This window comes from Podarcis raffonei, chromosome 2 (genome assembly GCF_027172205.1).
Source record: "Podarcis raffonei isolate rPodRaf1 chromosome 2, rPodRaf1.pri, whole genome shotgun sequence".
NCBI lineage: Eukaryota > Metazoa > Chordata > Lepidosauria > Squamata > Lacertidae > Podarcis > Podarcis raffonei.
In genome coordinates, this window is record NC_070603.1 from 111006068 (window position 1) to 111025633 (window position 19566).

The 19566-nt window shown below is 44.1% G+C and overlaps 1 protein-coding gene across 1 annotated transcript; it reads right to left on the reverse strand.

The window, feature by feature from the left end:
• Window positions 1-17061: 17061 nt before the first annotated feature.
• On the reverse strand, window positions 17062-18886 carry LOC128409621 (C-type lectin domain family 2 member D-like; the record flags this gene model as incomplete). Its single annotated transcript, XM_053380188.1, has 3 exons — window positions 17062-17560; window positions 18099-18196; window positions 18653-18886. Coding segments are annotated over 3 exons (507 nt in total), but the record flags the coding sequence as incomplete, so codon positions are not given.
• Window positions 18887-19566: the final 680 nt, after the last annotated feature.

Here is a 19566-nt window from a genome sequence, read left to right on the forward strand (position 1 = left end):
CACCAGTGAAGGACGCAATACAGCTGGTATCGGGCACCGTGGGAAGCAGGATGGAGAGGCCTTTGTTCAGATGCCCTCATACTAAGCTTGTTCTCCTATCGCTGGCTCTTGTAGATGACCTGCTCAGACAAGCGCGACGGCATCGCTTCATCATTGGGTCTGGATGTGTTGCAATCCTCATTCTAGTGGGAGCTGTGATAGGGCTCGGCTTTTGGGGTAAGTACCTTAAAGCCTAAAATTACCCACGTGCCCACAAACTGTACTTAATGGAGCACCACAAATTGTACTTTACTGCCACAGTGAGGCTCTACAGTGGTACCTTGGGTTAAGAACTTAATTCGTTCTGGAGGTCCGTTCTTAAGCTGAAACTGTTCTTAACCTGAGGTACCACTTTAGCTAATGGGGCCTCCTGCTGCCGCTGCACGATTTCTGTTCTCATCCTGAAGCAAAGTTCTTAACCTGAGGTACTATTTCTGGGTTAGCAGAGTCTGTAACCTGAAGCATCTGTAACCTGAAGTGTCTGTAACCCGAGGTATCCACTTAGAGCAGGTGTTAGGGAAGCACCAGAGCCACTCTGGTCAAACCACACACATCTTTCTCAGACTTGACATCATATACTATGCCAGGGAGAGAAAAGTTCAAGTTGCAACTTTAATTTCTAAAGCTGTAGCTAAAAAGTAAAGTCTCTGCTCCCTATTTGTCATTTGCATCAAAAAGCCAGCACTTTGAACATACCACTTTTTGGCAACAGAAAAGGGCAAGAGTCAAAAAGTGCCAACTGTACTCTTTTCGAACACCTCTGAATGGAAGGTCGGCAGTTTGAATCCCCTCGATGGGGTGAGCTCCTGCTGCTCTGTCCCAGCTCCTGCTAACCTAGCAGTTCGAAAACACACCGGTGCAAGTAGATAAATAGGTACTGCTGAGATGGGAAGTTAAATGGGATTTCCATGTGCTCTGGTTTCCATCACAGTGTTCTGTTATGCCAGAAGCGGTTTAGTCATGCTGGCCACATGGGAGGGAGGGAGGGAGGGGGAGAGAGAGAGAGAGAGAGAGAGGGAGGGAGGGAGGACCCTTCATGTGTCAATTCTGCACATGACTCTGTTTGCAAGACAATGCCTCCATCTGGACATAGCTTCCTGATCCAGCATCAGGAGAGTTGAGAACAAACAGTCCAGGACTAATCATGTCTACTCAGGAGTCCTATTAAAGTCATTGAGGCTTACTCCAAGGTAAGTGGAGTTACCTTCTTACCTGGAAGTAAGCCCCTATTAAACTCCATGGGACACACTTCTGAGTAGACATATATAGGATTGAACTGTAACCTTACCAATTTGAATAAAGGGGGTTGTTTTCCTAGGCGTTCTTCCCCCACCCCCATATTTCTCTCACTGCACAGAAATTTTGCAGATTGGCCTGGTCTAATTGTGACCAGTTTGAGATGTGTGGTGAATGGGACTCGAGAATAAAACTGCTGCCCTGTGCGTCGCAGCATGAGTCACCTGGCTGGCACTGCAGGCGGCGCTAGAGTGAAAATGGTGCCCCGTGCGACTTAGGAGTAAAATTGCTTTTTTTAAAAATGCCCCCCAAATTGCAACTGGACATTCTGCTGTGATGTCTGCAAATTATGCAGTTGTGGAAACAACTGGCTCAGAAAGCAAGCAGCAAATTTCACTCATGAGGGAAACTGGTGGTTGTGTTGGGGAAATTCTTCTGAAGGATCTCAGAAAGAAAGCCTTGCATTTCTTTTTATATGATAAACATGCCCCTTGGTTTGTTTTTTTAAGCGTCAAAACTAATCTGAGCAGAAAGGGGAAAGATAATGTGTTAGATAGCACGATCATCACCATCACTGTGAGCTCATAGGTCCTAAAATAGTCAAACCACAAGAATGCGCAGATCTATTGTAGAAGTGCCAATGCAAAACACAGTCAAAGAGGTTTCAATTAGGCACCCAAATATAAATTATGGGAAATAGCCTCTTGTTCTTAAGCAAAATAGCTCGGCCTCTCAAAGCAAACCTTCACTATCTTTTCACATTTGTTCAGATATGATACTTCAACTGGTTTCGACTCCGTCCTCTTATAAATATTCTGTTCTGCAAGCTGTGGAACTACCAGGCAACCAGTAACCAAGTCTTCATGAATAAAAGCTTAAATTCATTGCATTTTTTTTAAAAAATGGAAAGCATATTCTAGCAGGGAGTCCTTGGAGCACCCCACAATCACTTAACCTTGACTCCCATAGGTTCAAGTCGGGGGTCACAAGCAAGAGACTTCAGCCAGGAGATAGAAGCAAAACAGCGGCCTGTAGGCATGATATTTATTGTTGCAACAAGACTTCCCACTACCACAAAGACGAAGCGGCCAGAGGCCCCAAACAAGGGTTTGTTTTGTTGTTTAGTCGTTTAGTCGTGTCCGACTCTTCATGACCCCCTGGACCAGAGCATGCCAGGCACTCCTGTCTTCCACTGCCTCCCGCAGTTTGGTCAAACTCATGCTGGTAGCTTCGAGAACACTGTCCAACCATCTCGTCCTCTGTCGTCCCCTTCTCCTTGTGCCCTCCATCTTTCCCAACATCAGGGTCTTTTCCAGGGAGTCTTCTCTTCTCATGAGGTGGCCAAAGTATTGGAGCCTCAGCTTCACGATCTGTCCTTCCAGTGAGCACTCAGGGCTGATTTCCCTAAGAATGGACAGGTTTGATCTTCTTAAAGTTTCCCATAATACATCTTAGGATGCATCATCAAGATATCATAGATATGTCACAGAAAAAGGTGTGGTCTCAGGTAGAACCTGAGATCCAGACATGTCCCTGTCACTCAAATATAGTCTTTCACACTTACTCTGTCACAGTACAAAGGAAAGCATTTACAGTTCCCTGGTCCCTGAGTCAAGTCAAATACTTTGTCTTGTCTGGGCTTCATCGCACTGTGGGGTGGGTAGGCATTGTGATTGAGTTGGTTATTTGTCTGACACTCTTGGGGCAGGATATCACCCGTCAGGACTACGACCTGTACATCTTGGGGATGATGGTGGGCTCACTAACCTCTCCCTGGGTCCTAAATGCCATTTGAACTGAGAAGATGGATACAAGTGATTTCTTATGAATTTCTAAAGTTTTCCCATTGAGTCAGTACATAGATACATTTATCAGTGAATTGTTACGTTAGGTATTGACACTTTCCCTGTTTTCCTTTGTTGGAGACCTGGGGCTCAGTGGGGAGTCCTGAGCCAAGCTTGCCTTGCAGATGCAATGCCTTTGCAGATATTTGGCGGTATTTTTCTCTTGACACTAGAGGATTTGGTTTTTCACAGGTGAAAAGGAGGGGAAATACCTCTGTGTGGTATGTGTGTGAGTGAATGTGTTTGGTAATGTGCAGCAAGTCACACCATCAGTGAGTAACGGCTGCAGTTCTTAGTGATGGGTTGGTTTGATACTACAAGCCCTGGAGTGCTGCTGACATTCTAGGCACGGGTTCAAGAGGTTTTTCTTTTGTCCCTTGCTTTCCTCGGAAAACATGCTACTTAGCGCAGAAAATTGTGATTGACGTTCGTTACGATTCAGTGGCACACAGTGGGTTTCCCTGGGAAAGTGGTGGTGCAAAAGGAAAACCTCTCCGGCTTGTGCCCAGAAAGCATGGGTGGCATAGACTGGTTGGGCGCAAAGGAATGGTGGGAGGAGCCAGCTGGGGAAGCAGCAAGGGGAACAGGCTCAGAGCCCAGGGATTGGTAGTGGGACAACGATGATGAGTGGTTGGAGGGAGAAGAGGGAGGAGACTAGGAAGAGGAGGTGTCAGAAGCTGGAGAGGTAACCAGGCTTAGTGAGCAGGAGGAGCCTCTGGCAGAGAGGAGGCCAGAATCAGAGGCAGAAGCTGAATCAGAGGAGGAGGGAGAACCAGGAGAGATAGGAAGAGGGCAGAGGAACAGGGAGTGTTATTACCATGGCTAAATTGATTACCCTCCCTGCTGTAGCAGATCCCAGAGTGGGTTACAAGTACTTAAAATCCAGGGTTAAAAACCATTAAAACAGACTGCCATTGCATGAATAGGGTGGACCCTGAAAACATCTCAGATCTCGAAAGTTAGGGTAAAGAGGTGCATCTTCAGCATTTGCTGAAAGCTTTACAAGAAGACAGGTGTACCTCCCTGGGGAGGGAATTCTGCAACTTGGGGGCTGTAGGTGGAATTACCAAGAGGGCACCCTCTTAAATCTTCTTTTCTGCAGATCCTGCTTTTTCCTGTTCTGGGTGGGGAGCCTGTGTTGCCTGCCTTTGTTGATTGGTGGCTGGCGGCCCACCCCTCCTCCTTCCTGTGTACAGGGGGAAGAGAATGGAAGTTGTGGTGGCAGTGGCAAGACCCTGATAGAATACCAGGGAGCCATCATGGTAATTGCCCACAAGGCCCCGGAGGACATAGCGATACTGTGTGGGAACTGTGGGAATGCTGAGGGTTTGCTGGAGAGGATATATTATTAATATCCTTCCTAACTTGTGCTAGCAAGATTCTTCACTTTGTTGTTGTTGTTTAGTCTTTCAGTCATGTCCGACTCTTGGACCAGACCCCATGGACCAGAGCACGCCAGGCACTCCTGTCTTCCACTGCCTCCCGCAGTTTGGTCAAACTCATGCTGGTAGCTTTGAGAACACTGTCCAACCATCTCGTCCTCTGTCGTCCCCTTCTCCTTGTGCCCTCCATCTTTCCCAACATCAGGGTCTTTTCCAGGAAGTCTTCTCTTCTCATGAGGTGGCCAAAGTATTGGAGCCTCAGCTTCACAATCTGTCCTTTCAGTGAGCACTCAGGGCTGATTTCCTTCAGAATGGATAGGTTTGATCTTCTTGCAGTGCATGGGACTCTCAAGAGTCTCCTCCAGCACCATAATTCAAAAGCATCAATTCTTCGGCGATCAGCCTTCTTTATGATCCAGCTCTCACTTCCATACATCACTACTGGAAAAACCATAGCTTTAACTATACGGGCCTTTGTCGGCAAGGTGATGTCTCTGCTTTTTAAGATGCTGTCTAGGTTTGTCATTGCTTTTCTCCAATTCACTTAGCAGAGTGCATCCCCCTTCTTACACAATAGAAAGCTGGTTGCAAACTCATCTGAATTTCTTAAGACAATAAGCAATTCAGCTGGATTGTTCAGACTGAGATATGTTCTAATATTCCTGGTAAGGCCTCTTTTAAATCCCTCCTAAAAGAATAAAGACACCACAGTCTTATTCATAAGTAACAAAAAATAGTGTTACTTATGATCAGGCAGAGCACAGTGTGATCCCTGAAGGCAGGCTTAAGGCTTAAAGTTACAAACATATACAAACAAGTTTACCCCCATATGGGAGATAACCTGGGGAACTGCTGTGGCAGCCAGCAGTACAGTCCAGGTGATGCAGGAAGCAGGCAGGACAAACAGGAAGCTCAAAAAGAGGAAGGTAGCAGTGTGACTTGGCCTTTTACCAGGTCTGAAAAGGTCACACCCACCTTGTAGTCACATGCAAGGAAGGAAGGCCAGGAGGAACAGGAAGTTTCAACTGACTGGACCAAACATTCCCTTACATGTCCACTCTAGCAAAACAAGGAATGTTATACTTGACTGCTCCCAGTGGATTACATCCCACAGGAACGATGGGCAATTACAATGGCAGCCACCCTCCCCACACTGCTCATTGAAGGAGCACCCAAAAAAGGATCCCAGGGCAACAGTGTCAGTATCAAGCCCATCGCAGCTGCTGATACTGGGTCTGCCTGTCCGTACTGGAGAGACTGGAACTGCAACACACACAACGCCACAAATCTGGTCTAGGAAACATTGGAGGACAAAAGAGAAAACACTCAAATGGAACAAGCCAACCCATACTTTTGCATAAAAGATCGCAATTCCAGAGAAAAGGACTAGTGTGGCAGCAACTTTTCTGTATTTCCAACAACACATTTTCTTTTCAAATAATCTTAAGCATACCATTATCCTCATCTTGCTGATCGCCTAAATAGTCATGCCTTTTAAAGTTTTTCAGATGAAACAAGCTCTGGCGAAGGCACAAACCTGCCCAGGACCCAGCAATGGAACACAGCAGACCAGGACCACCCCAGAGCAGTGTCAGACTTTGCGGCAGTTTCTGTGCAAGTCACACAGTAATCACATAGCAGGTAACACCTGAGCTTTCAGTAGCCTTTGGTTGATAAAGGCACATTGATGATCCAACTAAAGTCAAAGGCTTGCAGATCCCATTGATTCCAACGAAAAGGTTGCAAAACATGTGATTAACAAAAGAACTGCTTCAAGTAAACCAATATGAGCTTCTGCCTGGGGGCAGGTGGTGCTAGATCAGGGGTCGCCAACATGGTGCCCTCCAGATGTTTTGGAGCACAGCACCCATCAGCTCGCATGGCCAATGGTCATGGATAATGGAAGTTGTAGTTTTCAACATCTGGCGGGCATCGGGTTGGCTATGCTAGCTGTGTAAAAAAAAACCTCAGGACACAAGCCCATTGTACAATTTTGCATAAAATCTGCACATGCTAACATATGTAAAGATGCAGATTTTAGGTATGCTTTCAGAGAGACAGCCATCTTGTAAGCACAGTAAATAGCAATATAGAAAACTGCTTTTGAAAGAGGGAGTGGAGGTTCACAGCCTAAGGGATGCCCTCTAACAGCACACCTGGCTTCGTGGTTTTTTCTTCTTCCAGAGAATTCAGATTGCAAGCTTTGCCCGGAAAACTGGCAGCGCCATGGAGACAAGTGCTACTGGATTTCCAGAGAGAAGGGAACCTGGAACAAGAGCCAGAATGACTGTGCAGCAAAAGACTCTCAACTTGCTGTGATACAAAAACAGGTGGAATTGGTAAGTCCTGACTAATAACTTTCTTTTGTAGGTGCGTGTAGTCAGTACTTTGTTTGTTGTGGCCGTAGTTACTGGTATGGCGTACGCTCGTCTCATTTTTTTGCTGTGGCTTGGATGGCAGCCATTTTGTGCTACCGTCCACAGCCCATTCATCATGATACAAGTACTGACACCTCTTTATTTTTCTTTTTATCACAGTCAAGCTGGGTTTTCTGCTGTTTTATTTATTTGATGAGAGGGACATGGGTGGTGCTGTGGGTTAAACCACAGAGCCTAGGGCTTGTCAATCAGAAGGTCTGTGGTTTGAATCCCTGCGATGGGGTGAGGTCCCGTTGCTTGGTCCCTGCTCCTGCAAGTAGATAAATAGCTACCGCTCCGGTGGGAAGGTAAACGGCGTTTCCGTGCGCTGCTCTGGTTTCCGTGCGCTGCTGACCACATGACCCGGAAGCTGTACGCCGGCTCCCTCGGCCAATAAAGCGAGATGAGCGCCGCAATCCCAGAGTCGGCCATGACTGGACCTAATGGTCAGGGGTCCCTTTACCTTTATTTATTTGATTTCAGTCGCTTCCTGTGAAGCGCTTCAACGTGATTTTGCCACACGATTAAAACTTATAAAAGACCAATTGCATGTATAAAAAGAGTTTTAAACTCAATATAGATGCCGAGTGAGAAAAATATCTCCACGTAGAAGATTTGTTGAAGGTAGAAAGTATCCCTCAGATGCCCTGAAGAACGTAGAGATGATGCCTCTCTAAGGCAGGCTTCCTCAAACTTGGCCCTCCAGATGTTTTTGGCCTACAACTCCCATGATCCCTAGCTAGCAGGACCAGTCATCAGGGATGATGGGAATTGTAGTCTCAAAACATCTGGAGGGCCGAGTTTGAGGAAGCCTGCTCTAAGGTGTTATAGGAGGGACTTCCAAAGGGTCATTTCAAGCCTCTGTAAACTGAGGTAATTTTAGTCCCTGACATCATATGGAATGGAATGTGTTGGCCCTGTAGCCAGCTGCATTTCTAGCGGGACACTTTTTGGCCGGGGTGGGGTGGGGGAGGCACATAGTGCCAGCCAGTCCCTGCACTCTACTTACTGGTTGAGAGGATGTGAAGGCCAGGCCAGACCAGGCCAGGGAAATGGAAAGGCAGTGACCTTTTCTTCAGAGCATGTGTTACCTTATATATTGGGTTATGAAAAGGTCAAGCTATCAGACGATTTAGTATGAACACCAGGAATTAAATGACTGGATATTTTTTATGCTGCATGAGAAAAAAGGATGATAAGGATACAGCGAACAAGGGAATGCTGAAAGGTGTAAAACAAACAAAATAGTTTACGCTATAACTAAGAAGTTGAAAACTCGTGTTCAGCTTTTGTTTCCCCAAAATAATCATCTTTTAATCTAGTATCACCATACCAATACAAAAAAAAAAAAAAGTTTGAGAAAGAGTAAGTGCACATTGCAAGACAGCCACAGTCAAGCCTTTAGGAGTGGTGCTGAGAATAATATGTACAACTTTCTTGTTGAAGTCAATGGGATCCAGTCCACAGCTTTGTAAAATGTTTACTGCGTAATAGACTTACACGCTTACAAAAATGCTTGAACGCTTTCTGACTGGTAGGCTCACAATACATCTTTTCTGAGAGAGAAATAGGCCCCTTTCCCAAGGTTTTCAGGTTTCCCTAGAATTAATGTAAAAAAATTTAAAAAGTGGTTACCTCTCCTTCCTTTATCAAATGCAAACTGCAACCCCCATATTTGCCAAACTCTTGTGGATTATTAAGAGTCTCTGCAACTGAGTTAGAATGGAAAATGCTGACACAAAAACCTGCAGTGTCAGGAAGTTGGCAAAAGTCACAGCTGGGAAATTCCTTTGAAAGATATTTGTGTTGCTTCATTTTAAGAGAATCTTGGCTGCGGAGAACTCTTCTTTTGTCAGAGGGTTATTCATAGGGAGAGAAGTTGGTTCCCGTGCTCAAAAATAAAGTCTGATTAAAGCATGATGCCACCGCAGTGATTATTGCATCATTTTCAGAAAATTTCCTGTTCATGTCAAGAAGACACATGACTGCTCTGCTTGGCTGCTCTGCTTTTCCAAGAATATTGCAGAGGCGAGAGCTTTCCCCCTCCCAAGGTGCAATCTCCAAGAAGTTCACACAAGCAACCAGGCTTTTAAAAAGCCTTCAGTTGTTGCTACAAAGAGGCTTTTTCCTCCCAAGCCTAATTGCATCTGGGGAGAGGCAATTTTGGAATGATGGTCGTAGCTGGTAAGGGGTAATGCAGCATGTGGTTCACAGAGTCACAATGGTGGCCCTATCTTCCTATGAGAGGTCGCTCTAAACAGCTGAGCAGAGTTGGGGGTGCGTGTTGTGAAATCTGTCATTGTTCAGAAACAGAGCCTAAATGTGAGGTCTATCTAATCTCAGAACCAGCTGCCTTAAAGGTCAATCTATTAATGCATATTTCTAGGGTTGCTATATTCGGAAGAGCAAAAAAGGAGGACACCTTTGCCTAAATATGGAACACTGTGATGACTCTCATTTTAAACACCCCTAGTATATGTAGGATCTAGAAGTTGTGATATATCGCTGGTAAAGGTAAAGGTAAAGGGACCCCTGACCATTAGGTCCAGTTGTGGCCGACTCTGGGGTTGCGGCGCTCATCTCCCTTTACTGGCTGAGGGAGCCGGCGTACAGCTTCTGGGTCATGTGGCCAGCATGACTAAGCCGCTTCTGGCGAACCAGAGCAGCGCACAGAAATGCCGTTTACCTTCCCACCGGAGTGGTACCTATTTATCTACTTGCACTTTGATGTGCTTTCGAACTGCTAGGTTGACAGGAGCTGGGACCGAGCAACGGGAGCTCACCCCGTTGTGGAGATTCGAACAGCCAATCTTCTGATCGGCAAGCCCTAGGCTCTGTGGTTTAGACCACAGCGCCACCCACGTCCCTATATTGCTGGTAGCAATGTTCTTAACTTTAAAGGGCCTGCCAGAGTAGAGCCATGGGCACTGTAACCACTGGCGGAGGAAGAGGAGTGCAGGGGGAGTGCACCGCCCCCGGCAGTACGATCCCGATAGGGTGCCATTGCGGCTGCCCCCTGCCTGCACTGGGTGCCATGCCCCCAGGATGTGTGCCCTGCCTCCCAGACGCGTGCCAGCCCTGCCCCCGCCTGCTCTTCTCCCCCCCCCCCCGGTGCCAGAGAATGAAGCTGTGCCACTGACTGTAACTAAAAATGCCCATGTGACCACAACGCTGGCCTACAGCCGCTGATCCTCATTGGCCCTGGGGAAGGGGGCGTGTTCATGCTGCGGAATGCTCCCGTTCCATTCATGAAAAATGGCGAGGGATGGGAGTGCGACACTTGGGGCTTTTAAAATTGCTTTTATTTTTTAAAAAAAATTCTTTGGTTACTGTAAACAAACAAACAACCACCCGGATTTTGGGGCAAATTTTTTAAAATTTGCCCAGACAGAAATTTTAATCCTGAAAAATAGGGTATGTCTGGGAGAAAGAGGACATGTGTCAACCCTAGGACGTCCTTCTTGTATCCTTGACAGGATTTCATACGTCATAAAACTGATGGAGGTCAACTTCTGTGGATTGGAGTGACCACCATACCCCCTGCTCATGAATGGTCTTGGGTCGATGGCTCCCCACTAAATGACACACTGTGAGTATTTCCATCCTACAGTTTCATACTGGTTTTGGCTGGAAATGTTTGCTGGTTCTTCTACCCGCAGTGTTATTCTGCACCTCCTCTACAGTTTTCTTCCATTTTACTGTACAGTTATCTACCCTTTGAGATCATTATCTGCTTCATGACACTTGGTTGTGCTGACTTATCTTTAAATATGCAGACATCAAAGGCTCAAACCATGATAAGAGCAGATAATTCTCTCTCTCTCTCTCTCTCTCTCTCTCTCTCTCTCTCTCTCTCTCTCATTTTCTCCCTTTTCTTTTCCTTCCTTCTTTCCTTCCTTCCTTTTCTGATTGCCATTGAAATGGGATGTTATTCTTCTTGTTATATTGCTAATATCCTGGCTGTGGAATTCACATTTGTGGAATTCACAATACATGAATTCACAATACATGTAACGATTTCACTGTGTGGGGAGCCAGTAGGTCAATTACACTCTCCAGTCAAATTGCGATGTCTTCCATACATTCTAAAAGACCAATAAAGAGGAGTAGAACAACATCATCAAAAAAATGCCACACCAAGAGCAAGAAACAGAAGCAAGAAAACACACATTACACAGTAAGCCACACATAAACCACACATAAAGCAAACAAGAAAACTCCAACAGGGAAAACCCCCTCCCCACTTCAACAGAAAGAAACAGGCACAGAAAAAACTCCAAGCATTTATATCTGCCATTTATATCTGCAGCACACCTGCACATCAGCATTGAGAGAGCCACTGTAGTGTAGTGGTTAGAATGTTGGACTGGGACCCAGGAGACCAGAGTTCAATCCCCTCCTGGCCATGAAGGTTCCCTGGGTGAATTTGGGCCAATCTCTGTCTGTCTCGCAGGGTTATTGTGAGGGAAAGAACCATGCACACTAGGGCGGTTCATAAAAATCTTTTTTTAAAAAAGGTCTTATCTTACTACACTAGGGATTATATAGCTATATCTGAAATTTCATGCATATCGGTTAATATCTTGACCCTCCTCCACGAAAATAGCTGTTTACTTGGCCGTTTTCCTATGTCGTGAAGGTTGAAATTTCAATTCAGTGGAGCAGGGTCGAGATATTAACTGATATGCATGAAATTTCAGATATAGTTTATATAATCCCTAGTGTAGTAAGATAAGACCTTTGGAGCAGGCATTTAAAAAAATAAATACATTTACGAACCTCCCTAATATACACCACCTTGAGCTCCTTGAAGAAAAGTAATAAGAATAATTAAAGAGAAAGGAACTGATGCTCAGTTCCAGAAGCTTTGTTCATGATAGCTAAAAATGGACAGTGCACATTTGGAAACTCAGTTTAGGAATATAAAGGAGGTGGGTGGGAGGAGATGCCATCACTATCAAGGTGAAAAAGCAGCTTTGGCCTTCCTGTGACAAATGCTCTTTGCTTGACTTTCTCCTCTATTCTGCAGATTGCAAGTCACAGGTCTTGCTGAAGCCAACAGCTGTGGGATGCTGAAGGGGAACAGAGTTAATTCAGAAGCCTGCAGTGCCATAGCCAAGTGGATCTGTGAGACGGAAGTTCGTCTGGTGTAAATAATAACAAAGGAGGGAAAGAGAAGACGTCGGCCCATGCAATCACGATGGCAAGATCCTGCGACAATTGTCCTGACACGTGGAGCCGAATCAAAGGGGGGAAAGATTGCTTTTGAGACCGTGTTTGTTCTTTGTGAAAAGCGCTTCTATGTCAAAATCAGTGGGTCTTTTAAAACTTTGCAGAAGTGTCCCTGTTGGGTGTGATTTGTTTCCAGAAATTCTGGAGACAGTGTTGAAGTCCAGGATTGGCCACAGTGACTCACCCACTTAGCTTGGAAGAGGTGGGACATGGAAAGTGAGAATTTCCATACCCTGAGTTACATCTGAAATCCTCAGATACCCTTTGCAAAGTGGAAATAGTAATGTTAGTGCAGTGGTTTCTTGCTGGTCTTGGGGGTTCTTAGAAAATGCCAAAACTTGCCCACCTTCCGGAGCTGGACAGACAAATTAATGGATCACGTAAAAGACACAGTCCCCCTTTAACTTCACCGTACCCCTTTTGTGACAGGTGTAGCTCATGTCATCAGGGAGTAATCCAAATAAATTCTCATTTACAACCAAATTAATACAGCGGTACCTCGGGTTAAGTACTTAATTCGTTCCGGAGGTCCGTTCTTAACCTGAAACTGTTCTTAACCTGAAGCACCACTTTAGCTAATGGGGCCTCCTGCTGCTGTGGCGCCGCTGGAGCATGATTTCTGTTCTCATCCTGAAGCAAAGTTCTTAACCAGAGGTACTATTTCTGGGTTAGTGGAGTCTGTAACCTGAAGTGTATGTAACCTGAGGTACCACTGTATAAGTTGCACTTCCTTTTTAAAATTTATTTTTATTAAAGATTTCTTTTTTAAAAAAAATAATATTAACAATTTCAACATAACAAATCATCAAAACAAATCACCTTAATTATTTTCCCCCTTTTTTCCTCCCCCCTTCCCAAAGAACCCTCCCCCAAGACTTCCCTCAGCTCCTCTTTCTGATTTCACAACTCATGTTATTCTCTGCATATTGTAAAATTGTACATATCCTTTTATTATCTATCTATTATATTAACCCTCAATAAATTTGTGTATGTTTATTCAAAACATGCCAAGGAGTCCAATTCATTTTGTTGTCTTTTTAAACAATTTGTAAAAAGTTCCCATTCTTCTTTAAAGTCACAGTTGTCCTTATCTCGCAGTTTATATGTCAATTTATCCAGTTCTGGATAGTTCATCAATTTCTCTTGCCACTGTTCTTTTGTCGGGGTCTCCTCATTCTTCCATCCTTGTGCTATCAAGACTCTTGCCGCTGTTGTAGCATACAAAATAAATTCTTTATTTTCCTTGGCAGGTTATTAAAGATTTCTTAGTTTACAAAAGTATGTGCAACATCGCTTTTCCCAGATGCATTTTCTACAGATCAGTTTCATTTGTTGTGAGACATTAGTGTTACATTAGGAAGAAAAGGGGGAAAGAGTTGGAGGGGGGGTGGGATAAATTGTACTTTCTGAAACAATATGAGAACCAAAACATGATGCCTTCAAAATTCACACTTAACCAAATTTTGTGATGCCATTATTCAGCCAATGCACTTATTAGGGGTGAATGTGCATAGAAAATAATATACAGTGGTACCTTGGTTCTTAAACGCCTTGGTTCTCAAATGCTGAAAACTCGGAAGTAAGTGTTCCAGTTTTTCAAATGTTTTTCAGAAGCTGAACGTCTGATGTGATTGTCAGATATTGTTTACTGCACCAATCAGAAGCTGTGCTTTGGTTTTCAAACATTTCAGAAGTCAAACGGACTTCCAGAATGGATTAAGTTTGGCACTCTTGTTTTTGCTATTTATTTTGCATTTTTCTTTTTGAGGTTTTTTCCGGTTAATTTGCTTTTGTGACTATGTGGAACCCAGTTCAGCTACTGGTTGATTGATTGTGTGACTGCAGAAATGGATAAAAGCCCCCTGTCCAAACAATGACTATCATCAGTGCAGGTAAGAAGGGAAAAAAATTAATTTTTATCATCTACAATACTGTCCTATTTATTTTATAGTACAGTACATTGATTATTGCTTTCATTTTATGGATCAAGGGTCCTGTTAGTTAGTAAAATTCATGTTAAATTGCTGTTTTAGGGGTTGCTTTTAAAAGTCTGGAACGGATTAATCCATTTTGCATTACTTTCTATGAGAAAACACACCTTGGTTCTGGAACACTTTGGTTTTGGAATGGACTTCTGGAACAGATTAAGTTTGAGAACCAAGGTACCACTGTACTAGAGAAAGCAACATGCAAAAATTATTCACATTAAGAGAAATTTCTTTCGAAAATGTGCACATTCGTTAAAACTGCATACAAAGATGTGTATAGTAGGATAAATTTGTATCAAAATGCTGAAGAATTCTCATGAGGTTTTCTTTTTCTAAATGGTGAATTGCTGCAGAAATGTGGAGAATGAATTTAAGATTGGAAAAATTGGAAATTAAGAGAATTGAAACTGACAGATCCTTGCATCCCTAGTCTTGACTTATACCTGATGTAGTCTCTGCCCCATATCTTTCTGCAAAGAGGCAGTGCAGGCTAGGATGAATGGACATTGTTTTAGGACAGAAGTGGGCCACCTGTGGTCCTCCAGGTGAAGACACAGCTATATTTCTCAGTGGGTAGAGCTTCAGACTCTTAATCTCATGGCCATAGATGTGAGTCCCACATTGGGCGAAAGATTCTTGCTTTGCAAGGGGTTGGACTAGATGACTTTCATGGTTCCTTCCAACTCCATGTACAGTGGTACCCCGCAAGACGAATGCCTTGCTAAATGAAAAACGCGCAAGACGAAAGGGTTTTCCGATTTTTGAGTCGCTTCGCAAGACGAATTTCCCTATGGGCTTGCTTCGCAAGACGAAAATTTTTTCGAGTTCTTGCGAGTTTTTTCCTTTTTCTTAAAGCCGCTAAACCGCTAATTGCCGCTTATCCGCTAATCCGCTAAGACGTTAATAGCCGCTAAGCCGCTAAACCGCTAATAGCCATGCTTCGCAAGACGAAAAAACCCGCAAGACGAAGAAACTCGCAGAACGAATTAATTTCGTCTTGCGGGGCACCACTGTACAGTGGTACCTCGGGTTAAGAACTTAATTCATTCCAGAGGTCCGTTCTTAACCTGAAACTGTTCTTAACCTGAAGCACCACTTTAGCTAATGGGGCCTCCCGCTGCCGCCGCACCGCCGGAGCACGATTTCTGTTCTCACCCTGAAGCAAAGTTCTTAACCCGAGGTACTATTTCTGAGTTAGCTGAGTCTGTAACCTGAAGCGTATGTAACTTGAAGCGTATGTAACCCGAGGTACCACTGTATACTGAAGGTGTAAATAGGTGAATAACCCTATTTCTTAAAGCTATGACAGTCTCCACTGTGTCTCAATTCTCCAAAGGAACACAGACCTTGAGTGAGTGCCTGGAACCCCCTGGGATCTTGTTATTGTGGGATGTGATACATAAGTAGCAGTCAAGTACAATATTCCTTGTTTCCCTAGAGTGGACATGCGGGGAAATTTTTGGTCCAGCCAGTCAAAAACTTCCTGTTACCTCCTGGCTGGGACATACTTCCTTTGCATGAGACTAGAGGTGGGCGTGACCTTACCTGTCCAGGTAACAAAAAGACAAAGCATGCAGCACTCACTCACTCTCTTTGACTTCCTCCATCGTTGGAGCAGCTTTTTAGCTAGAAATGCTCCGTTGGCTTTCAACCAATAGAGGACACTGGGATTATCCACACATGGGATAGAACGATCTACATGGATATACTTTGTAACTAAGTCTGCCTTCAGGGATCCAACTGTGAACTGATGATGTGAGTAAACTTCTTTTATTGACTTTAAATAAGACTGCCGTGTGTTTATTCTTTTAAGAGGGATATAAGGGAACTTACTAGGAACCTAATATTGAGAGGCTTACACAAGCCTGCAACCAGCTCCCCACTGTGCTTTTAAAAGGGGAATGTAAAACTCTGCTAAGTAAAGGAACTTGCTAGCGCAAGTTAGGAAGGATATTAATAAACAATATATCTTCTTCTGCCACCCTGAACATTCCCACAGTTATCAGTTGGCAGACAGTGGGGCTGGCACCCAACTTTTGTAACAATGTGTTACACCTTTATGTTATGGACAGTCAGCCATTAACAAAAAAAAGTCCGACTGTTTTCAAAGCTTATGTCTGGCATTCAGCACCACAGCCAGGGGAGATTCTGTGTGTAAAAGCTGTGAAATTTTGCCCCAGGCTAGATCAATAGATTTCAGGGCTGTTCACAGCATGAGAGAAAGGGAGAGTGGATTTAGCCTTGGGCTGTTTCTAAAGCACCCAGTGCAATTGGTGTGCTGACTCCAAACAGAATCCCGAGTCGGGAATGGGCTGCTCAAGACAGGGATCAAGAACTCGGTTTTTCAAACTACACCAACACTCAAAATTCCAAGGAAACTGTACAGTGGTACCTCGGGTTAAGTACTTAATTTGTTCTAGAGGTCCGTACTTAACCTGAAACTGTTCTTAACCTGAAACACCACTTAGCTAATGGGGCCTCCTGCTGCCGCCACGCCGCCGGAGCACAATTTCTGTTCTCATCCTGAAGCAAAGTTCTTAACCTGAAGCACTATTTCTGGGTTAGCGGAGTCTGTAACCTGAAGCGTATGTAACCTGAAGCGTATGTAACCCGAGGTACCACTGTACCTGGAAGTCTCACTACTAGAAGCGGGACACATGTAGCAATATGCTAGCCATCTAAAAACAGTTTGCCCTGAACTGTGTGTCAACTCTAGTTTTAGAATAAAGCGAGTTAACATATAAAGATGGTCAAGTTAATGACTGTTTCTCATATTTGGCTTAACACTGAACAAATAATGGGGCAATTAGAATCATAGAACTGTAGATTCAGAAGCTTATTTACTCCAGCAAGGAGTTTCTTAAACCGGCTTAATACAACCCTCAATACAACTGGCTTAATACAACCCTATTCCCATTTCAGTAAGTTTAGTTGTGCTGCATTGGGGTAAAGAAAATCAACTGTAGGGCCTGTTCCAACATCTCCAGAACCATCCAAAATGGGAATACAGTATTTGCCACAAAATTTCCTAGCAGATAACAGACACTTCATTCCTGTCAACACCATCCATCGAACTGTTGCACCGAAGGATGCAACATAATGTATTTCAAAGAAAGAGATAACTCCATTTCAATCGATTGCTTGTGACCTAAAAAAACCCCTAAACAGATGTTTTTGGTTTAATACACTTTAATAGTTTATAACAGTAAGGTGCTTACAAAAAGTAGAGTGTTAAGTGCATAAAGTTTCACATTTCAGTTTCAGTTGTGCGGGGGATATGCCCCTTCCCCGCAACGTCCGCGCTTGCAGGAGGACCCGGTCTGCGGCATATCCAGTGATGCTCCATGTTGCACCTTGAAACATATGCTTGGCCCTTATCACCCAGATATGCACAGTCGCCTCCATCGCCAAGTACCTCTAACCTGAAACGCAAGGTCAACGAAGCCGGTGTCAAGTAAGGGCTGAGCATTTCTCCGACAGCAGCTGATAAGAGAGACTATAGCAGTAGAATCACATAGGAAATGGGCAAATTTATTTCAAACAGATAGGCCACGTGTCCTTGAGTGCGGACTCTAGACCAGAGGTGGGAAAACTCAGGTTCAAGAGCCAGTTATGGGTCTTTGGGGCTCTCACTGTCCCTTGGGACGCATTCCAAATCATACTCCTCACCAGCCCTGCTTTGCACCCTCCCTTTTGTTTTATTTTTTCCTTGGCTTGAAGGTGTCCTTGCCCCCCAATAATATCTCTTGACTGCCTGCATGAAAGATAGAGAAAAACATGTATATGTGTGCAGCAACTAGCTTATTCTACAGAGTGGAACTCACATATAATAATAATTTATTATTTATGCCCCGCCCATCTGGCTGAGTTTCCCCAGCCACTCTGGGCAGCTTCCAAGCAAGTGTTAAAAACAACACAGCATTAAATATTAGGAGGAGGAGGAAGAGGAGAAGGACGCACGTGGAATTTTCTCCATTTGTCCATTTCCAGGGCTGACCAGGATCTCTTCTCAGGCCAATCCAGTAGGAATTTGTGCCTTTCCAACGCTTGACAATGTCCTTCAAATACAAGAAGAGACAGATGTTAGAGCCCTGACTTGCAATATTTCTCACCCAGTTATATCTATCTATATTTCTGGTGCCTGCTGAAGACTTTTTTTTTTCTTTTTCCAGTAGGCATTTTAATTGATGCTAGATTTTATAGTTTGACCTGATCTTCATTTTTCGTATTGTATCCTTGTAAACTGCTTAGAGACTATTGCAGTCACACAGCATATGCATTGTTTAATTAAATAAATGTCATTTAAATACACACACACACACACACACACACACACACACATACATACATAACCTTTATGCTAGTTAACTGTAACTTTCTCACAGGCGTTTAGAATTAGCCAACAATTTTATAGTATGGCAAATGTTTGCTGCAGGGGGTCCTAAACTCAACATGATCCGTCCATGCCTTGCTTTGCATGTCACTCAGAAAATATCATTAGTTACACCTCTCACCTTTTCATTGTTTGGAATAACAGCCAAGGAAGCATTAAATGACAAGCAGTATTCCTGGCTAGACATCCAGCTCTTTTCTTTATTGGAGAAGAAATAGCATATTCCCTCATACCAAAACCACAAAGGTGGACATGGTGGGATGCTGTGCGCAGGCAGAGCAGATTTTAAGTCAGAGCCTGTCTCCTTGTGTTTTCTCTCGTTGGACCTCTCTGATGAAAAACAGAGGGGATCAGATTAGCTATTACTGTAAGGGCTATCTGAATGTGCTTCGATGCATTCCAGAGAGCAAACAATGTGGTTTAGTATTTTCTTCCAACGATATATTTGCTAAAGCATGGCAGCAGGAATACGGAAGGGAGGGGGAAGGGAAGTCGATGTTCAACCCACATTTTCTTTGATATGTGCAAACGTAAAATTGAAAATTTATAGCCACTACTATGCTATAAGATCCACTATCCTGTAATATTACACATGAGCCTGTACTACTGATGAAGCCTCAGTAGTTTTCTGGGAGAAAACAGCCTCACAGGCCAAATTGGGACCCCTGGCAGATGAAATCTGGCACATGGGCCAGAGGTTACCCTTCCCTGGCATTACTGGGGGGCGGGGGGGAGGAATTTGGTAAGTGCTTCAGGTGCTCTTATAAGGTACCTTTTTCTGAAACAAGTCAACAATTACAACAAACTTTTCAGGGTTCTTTGAGAACCCCGCTCTCTGATTTTTCATTTGTATGGGAGAATCAGTTAGGACAGGGGTCAGCAAACTCTTTCAGCTGTGGGCTGGTCCACTGTCCCTCAGACCTTGTGGGGGGCCAGACTATATTTTTTGTGGGGGGGGGGGAGGGGAGGAAATGAACGAATTCCTATGCACCACAAATAACCCAGAAATGCATTTTAAATAAAAAGACACATTCT